This window comes from Musa acuminata, chromosome BXJ2-5 (genome assembly GCF_036884655.1).
Source record: "Musa acuminata AAA Group cultivar baxijiao chromosome BXJ2-5, Cavendish_Baxijiao_AAA, whole genome shotgun sequence".
NCBI classification, from domain to species: Eukaryota; Viridiplantae; Streptophyta; class Magnoliopsida; order Zingiberales; family Musaceae; genus Musa; species Musa acuminata.
Genome location: NC_088342.1, coordinates 18564171 through 18571657, shown reverse-complemented (window position 1 = coordinate 18571657; position 7487 = coordinate 18564171). Strand labels below are relative to the sequence as shown.

The 7487-nt window shown below is 34.9% G+C and overlaps 1 protein-coding gene across 1 annotated transcript; it reads left to right on the top strand.

Annotated features, from left to right (window-relative positions):
- The first annotated feature begins 254 nt into the window (after positions 1-254).
- LOC135612560 (nascent polypeptide-associated complex subunit alpha-like protein 1) lies at positions 255-7342 on the top strand. Its single transcript, XM_065108996.1, has 4 exons — positions 255-410; positions 5195-5273; positions 6627-6757; positions 6845-7342. The coding sequence occupies exons 1-4, from the start codon at positions 351-353 to the stop codon at positions 7175-7177; spliced, it is 603 nt and encodes a 200-aa protein (XP_064965068.1). The 5' UTR covers positions 255-350; the 3' UTR covers positions 7178-7342.
- Positions 7343-7487: the final 145 nt, after the last annotated feature.

Genomic DNA, 7487 nt, shown 5'->3' with positions numbered 1-7487 from the left:
AAAAAAAGAGTGAGATACCTAAATATCCTTTGAGATTCAAACCATTTAAATATTGAGCCGAACTGATTAAGAATCTGCTTCCGGATTTTCCTCGATCCGTATCTTATAAGTATGCTTCATGTGATATATATCTCAATCATCTTACAATGTCTGTGATGAGGTTCGCACATCTTATGGGCTTATGGGCCGACGGGCCCTCAGAAACCCAATGGCAACTTTGTAATACTATAGCAGCCGACAAAGCATCTATTTAAGACCACCACTAGCCCTTCCGCCTTCTTTACGATTGGGCGTTTTCTTAGGGTTTTCGGGCGGCGCTATCTCCCCTCCCTCGACGGTCTATCGTAACAATGACTGCCCCGACGCAAGAGGAGCTCCTCGCCGCACACCTCGAGCAGCAAAAGATCGATGTCAGTCTTTTCGATCTTTACTTCTTGTTATTCTACGACCGAATCGGTGCCTTTAAACCCCCTTTATTTATTCTGATTTGTTTTCTCTTCTAGAGTTTAGAATATATGAAGTTCTCAATATTGTTTGTTGTCATAATTTTTACTATGAGTTAGTGTCTACTTTGCGTAGACTTTAAGGGCATGTGTTTTCATGTATCATTATCTCCATATTTATATGCTTGTGTATTTCTTTCATCGAAATTTGTCTCTTTTACAGCGTAAGAATATTACGCTTAAATATGCGATAGTTTATTGTAGCTTAGCTGCGGCGATTAAGTGAGTAGAATGATGGCTCATCGTTGTGTTGTTGGGATTGGGAGATTCTGATATCATTCTAGGACGGTCACGGAAAGGTAATTTGTGCCGTTATTGGGATCCTAAGCATATGTTGGTGTCTCATGCATGGGGAGCTTCTTGCCTGAGAAACATATTGCAAAAAAATGGCCTTTTTTGGTCCTTTTTCTAGTTCTTGTAAAGTTGTTAAAACGTTCACTTGAGTCTACTTTTGATGTAGAGTTAATTCAGTCCAGCATTTTACTTACTGGCAGAGCCTTACGTCAAGGGGTGAATTAATATTATAAGTTAAGGAGTTCATACTACAAAACTGTAATTTTGATTTTTTTTGGAATTCTATTCTTTGTCAGGTGGCTGGTTTTGAAATCTTTTCATTGCCTCTGAAAAAGAAAGAAATAAATGCTTCTAGATTTCTCACTGTTAGTTTGATTCATTCTCATACACTGGTGTATTCTGCTTACGGTTGTGGTTGCTTATATTATCCTGAAAATTGGCTTGTAGAGGCTAATTTTATTGCTTTTTATGATTTTTCTTGTGCAAGAAATATGCATAGTAGGTTGCAAGATGGTAGTGTATGAATTAGATCAAGCAGGGGATTTGACTCTAGATTTGAGTTTCATTTTGATTTTCCATTTAGGTGATTTTAAAGTTCTCATCTAGAAAGTCCAGATTTAGTGAATCTTGGATCTATACTAGCCTAGTCAGAAGCCTTATTATTAAGGTTTACTTTAGGTTATCTTTTAATTGGTTGTTAGTTTCTTTCTATAGAAAACTATATTGAAAATCCTTTGGTAATCGATGTTTAGTTCTTTGTTGAATTAGACTATAACTTTTAATTTATTTTTTCATATAAATTTTTAGTCCTTTATACATAATTATTCTGTTATCAAAGAACATACTTAAATGTAAACTCTTCCAAGATGCATTGTTTTGCATCACTATCACATAAAGTATACGTAAAAAGTTAAAAGCGTGTATAGTTAGATGTTGTTCATAAATATGCTTCATTTGTATGCAAAGAACACAAATGAATAGAATAAAGGTGAAGGGGAGAGAGGTGGGGGAGTGGGAGGTTACGAGTTATATAACAAGAGAAAATGAAGTTGGGAAGTTCTATTTCCAGTCTTTTGAAGAAGATGGGATTAACAATAAATTTTCCATCGGGATTCCATCTGTGTATTAGATACAAAATAATGGCTCTTGTTGCTATTCAAATGATGGGATGTGGACTGCTACACTGGATGTAATTTCTCTCTAGATCATTCCATCTATTACGTAACATGAGTGGTTGGTCAAAACTCAGTTTTCCTCAATAGGATAGCATATTTGTTGTTTGAGGGTGCGATTAGGAAACAATTGCATTTTTCATGTGCATTTATAGAAAAGGGTCTAAGGGAATATGTAGTTATTGGAATGCTTTGAATGTTTGGTAAATAATAGATGAAAAATATACTTTTAATATTTATTCAAAAGTGAATATATATATATATATATTTATATTTAAATTAATAAGTAAATAAATAAAAGAATTTAAGCTTGCAAAATTTCATATGGCCTAGATATATAATAAATAAAAAATATAATCTCACTAAATCATGTCATCACATTAAGATACATCGCTCATTAAGCTGGTGGCTATTTGATCATGCAAATTAGCCATGTCATAATATACATTGTCATTAGAGCTTGTGAGAGAATGAGTAAATTGAGAGAACAGGAGAGGAAATGAAGTTAGGGTTTTTATTATACAGTGGTAATCTTGTGATTTTGGAGTATGTCATAGGGTACTTAGAGAAATTAAAAAAATTCATCAGCATCCCAGAAATGTTGAAATGCCAATGCTACCGTAAGGTAGCATTAGTTTTTGAGCATTTGTAATGCACCATCCAGGCTAAATTCGAATTGGAAAAAAATTACCAAACACCAAATCACATTTAGAATGAGCACTACTGGGGCCTCGAGGCACATTTCGAATGTGTTTCCAAATGCATCATGAATGGCTGAACAATCCTTATATCTCTTAACATCCAATAACAACATGTATATGACAACAGAAGTTCCTTTCTATTGTAATTAGTCTCCTAGATAATCCTAGAAGAATCAATACAAGACTTGGGGATCTTTATGGCATTCTGACCTTGTTGGTAAATTTTGATGGCTTCTAGTGCAAAATGATTTCTCCTTTTCAACCATACATATTGTTTTTTTTCAAGAATGTGGGGAGTTTTATTCTTGAAGAAATTAGAAATCATGATCATAATTACCATCTAATAGTCGAGTTGGTAACTCTTTCAGCAAATGTTGCATTTTGAGAGATGCTGCCGAACTTCCCACTATCAGATGGAGTATATGTAAGATGCTGATGGTGTTGTAGGTGTACCTCAGCAGATTTTGTTGAAAGGATGCAACATCAATTATATTTCTTTCATTATCTCATTATTAAAAAGATAATGAATATCTTTAATTGTTTGCTAATTGATAAATGATTTACTAAAATATTGGCAGCCATAATAAGCAACCAGTTGCTAAAGACTTGACAGTTTTTACAAGATATCGCCATGGGATCCATCATTAGGTAATACCATTTTGGGTGTTATATATGAATTCATCCTAAGGATTGAGTTTGGGTGAGGGAATTTGATATCTGTAGTGGTTCTCATCCCTGCCAGTAAGTAAATATATGTCATGTTAAGTTTGTCTCCTGGATCTGTCAGATCAGGTTAAAAATTTCATGAGATCTTCCATGCACCTGGATGTAAATGGTCTTACTAAGCCACATATGTTTTACTTAATCAGGAATGCTGTAGGAAGTAATCTGATCTGTATTTACTCTTTTTGTAGGTTTACCTGCATGAAATGAAAGTTAAAAACTTTTTTGTTGTTGAACTCTATAGCATTGTTCAAAAGATTATATCCGATTTGGATTGGACAAAATGAATTGGATTATATTGGTGGCACCAAGATCGGGATTGCCAAGAAAAAAATTTACAAGTAAAATATAGAAAATCATGAAAATATCAAAATAAAGAGTCATTTTATTATATTTAAAAAACCATGTATTTTAAAACATATGAAACTAAAATATTAAACATGAAGATATATTAAATAATAATGAACAACAGTGGAAATATGTTCATTATAAAATGGCTCTGATTTGTTTGGTGGAAGTAAGTACATAAATTATATCATACCATGATAATTCCTGTAGTAAATAATTATTATACATGTTATCCACCTGAAACTTTGAAAGGTAATGTGATACATTTTTCATCCTAGTTTTACTCCAGTCATAATGCCTATCATGCAAAAGGCTTATAAATCAAAATTTTCATTTGAAGATTGCAACATGGAATTTCAGATTAATTGTAAATTTCACTCTTATCAATCTTAGCATCCTAATGTTGAATTAAAATCAATGCTGTATTCTTTACTTTATTTTGTCTATATTCTTTCCTCTATGCGTTGCACACTTTGGTGGGTGAACATTACAGTAATTGTAGTCAACAACAAATAACATAGTTGTAGTAAATTACAAATTTGATAATAACAGTATTTTTTTCCTCTGTTTCACAATCGTAGTCATTGGATTTTCTTTTATCTCTCTATCTCTTCTTTTAAACTAATTCGAATTGATTTTTAACTAAGATTGAGAAATTGTCCAAAACATGATCAGCCTTGGACAAAATTATAGATTGGGTGGGATGGTACTATGTTTTCTTGGACTATAAATTCTGCTCTGATTCTAGCAACTCATCTCTAATGATGATTCCCCTTTATTGAACCAGGAATCTGTAGTTGGACAGAAATGGTTAATAATGTTAGTATATGTGCTGAGAATCTTGCACTGCAGGTTATAGAAAAGATGGACCTGTGGTATTTTTAATGTCCAATGGCTTCTCTTTGGTAGATTTGGGCAGTAAGTATCCCTATCAGTGGTTTAGGCTCATGGAGGTGCAGATGGTCAAGAATACTAAGATCTGACAATTGCATTAACATAATGAATGACATCTATGTAACTGTGCAATCTACACAATCTACTAATGGTACACAATTTAATTTTGGGAGCAAATCCTTAGTTTCTTCTCTATGCCTGTTTGATGTCTTTATCTATATGTGGTCTCTTTCATCAAATACTTCCTGATGTATGGGCTTCCTGATCTAGTTGAGTGTATATTTTATGGAGAGTTACTTTGGAAATCATAATATGCTCTGAAAAAATATTTAGCATAGTTGGATTGTTTAGCTGCTTCCTACCACTGGACTGGTAAAAATGACATGTTTTATTGCTTAATACTATATTTTTATCTAATTTTTACTTCTGTAAATCATATGTTTATATATTGCTGGTGTCATATTGCTCAGATGAATTCAAATATTATCATCTTGCTGCCTTTCACTTTATTTTTTAAGTTTCAGATATCAGAGATCAATTCTTTCATGCGTTTTTGCAGCCAGATGAGCCCATAGTTGAGGAGGATGATGATGATGATGATGATGAGGATGATGATGACAAGGATGATGATGTTGAAGGTAAATCTGATATTTTTGCTTAATTCTGTTCCTTGTATCTTGAATGAATAAATTCAGAAGCCTATTGGACAGGTATGAAGCATCTTAATTAAGTTGTTTTGTAATTTTCACAATGAGTAGTTTGTATTTGTGACTGTGGCTGGTTATTATATATAAATATGCTATATATCAACCAATCAATATTGACAAAAGCTGTCACAATGAGTATGCATTTTGACAATACTGGCAAAATGCTTGACCTAGTGATACAAATCCGATGTGAAACCTTATGTTTGTAGCTGCAACTCTGTTTGCCGCCGCTGCCTTCATCCGTCGCCCTTCCCTTCCTCAGCCACCAGTTACTCTTCTCAGTTCTCTTTTTAGAACTATTTAGCATTGGTTATAATTGTTTAGCACCATACTGATTCACTCTTTAGAACTCTTCAGCACTGGTTTGAACCGCTTAACACCATATTGATCCACTTGTTTAGGACTCGTTAGAAACCTGTTTAGCATAGGTCTCCATCAGTGGAAACTATATTCTGACATTTTTATTTTTATGATCATATTTATCAATTACAATATTTTCTTTTAAAATTTAATATTCTGGAGCTTCTCGCTTCTCTCGGGCAGATGCCTAGGTGAGTATCTTAGGTGTCTTGGGACCTTGGCACCTTTTAAAAACACCGCCTCAAACTGTACATTCTTCCATCTTCAGCCTCCATTTCCATGATGGTCCTTACCGTTAAGGCATTCATAGCAAAGGTTAAGCTGATTTCTTTCTTGTTTGGCTTCTCCTTCTTAGTTCCTTATTTGAATGTCTCCCTTCCCTTCTCTTTTCTCTTTCATATTGTTTTGGTTGGATAGCCAGAATTCAAGTCTAAATTGACTTTTTTACTTTCGAGCAATCGTGGTTGATTATCACCCACTTATAGATGCCTGATTTCTTATGCATATTGCACTCAATCGGCCTTGTTCCAGGTTAGCCTATTCCAATCTGCATTGCTCGAGTTTGAAACTTTTCTTTGATTAAGATATAATTGTCCTTTAAGAGGGTGGGCCTTAGTAGAACGGTAAGGTTCCTTTGCGACCTGGGAGACTAAGGCTTGAGTCATGAAAAGAGCCTCTTTAAATATTTAAAGTTGTGATCGTGTACATTGATCCTCTCCGGACCTCGTATTGGTGGAAGACTCATCCACTAGATACACCCTTTCTTTGTCCTTCTTGTAAGTCTTATCCTCTAGTTACAAGAATAATAGGTGAAAATATCTTGTTTCTGATTTCGATGCTTTTCAATATGAAGCTGACCATTTTGTATAATCTTCATCCGGTTCCCCTTAATTTGCTATTTCATTTTTTGAAAAATAAACGCAGGACAAACAGGAGATGCTGCTGGAAGGTCCAAGCAAAGCAGAAGCGAGAAAAAGAGCCGTAAGGCCATGCTGAAGCTCGGGATGAAGCCGATTCCTGGTGTCAGTCGAGTAACTGTGAAGAAGAGCAAGAATGTAAGTTGTGATGGGCTTTATTGTTGCTACTCACACTATTTTTGTAGACAATTGTGATTATATGTAGTTTCTGTTGTTTTCTTTCAGATATTATTTGTTATATCGAAGCCAGATGTTTTCAAAAGTCCAACCTCAGACACTTACGTTATATTTGGAGAGGCAAAGATAGAGGATCTGAGCTCACAACTGCAGACTCAGGCTGCAGAACAGTTCAAGGCACCTGATCTAAGCCATGTGATCTCAAAGCCTGAGACATCTGCAATGGCTCAGGATGATGAAGAAGTTGACGAGACGGGGGTTGAACCCAAGGACATTGAACTGGTCATGACCCAGGCTGGGGTTTCAAGGTCCAAGGCAGTCAAGGCACTCAAAGCTGCAGATGGTGACATTGTCACTGCAATCATGGAGCTTACTAATTAAACCTTTGGATTTGAGTTTGTCTACAACCTTTTGTTATCTTTCTTGTTTTCTCGAGGATATAACAGCTGAATGTTATTTGATCGCCAAGAGTTTTCAACTGTTTGTTGTATAAGTAGGGTGAACTGTTATCTGTGCTTAAGTAGGTCTGCTGGTGGTTCTCGCTCATTTGAGTCCAGCTGTGATGTGATCTTGTGATCATGAAGATCTGATAACTGGTGAGATGAGTCATTATACTATGCTTAAGAGATCAGCTCTAGTGTATGCAACATACCATAGAAAAAGTATCATGGGCTGGCAACAAACTTATAGG

Bases quoted from the DNA above. Each gene is read 5' to 3' on its own strand.
- LOC135612560 (XM_065108996.1), top strand. From the start codon at position 351: ATGACTGCCCCGACGCAAGAGGAGCTCCTCGCCGCACACCTCGAGCAG. The intron at 411-5,194 runs GTCAGTCTTTTC...GCGTTTTTGCAG, and splicing joins TCGAGCAGCAAAAGATCGAT to CCAGATGAGCCCATAGTTGA. The intron at 6,758-6,844 runs GTAAGTTGTGAT...GTTTTCTTTCAG, and splicing joins CTGTGAAGAAGAGCAAGAAT to ATATTATTTGTTATATCGAA.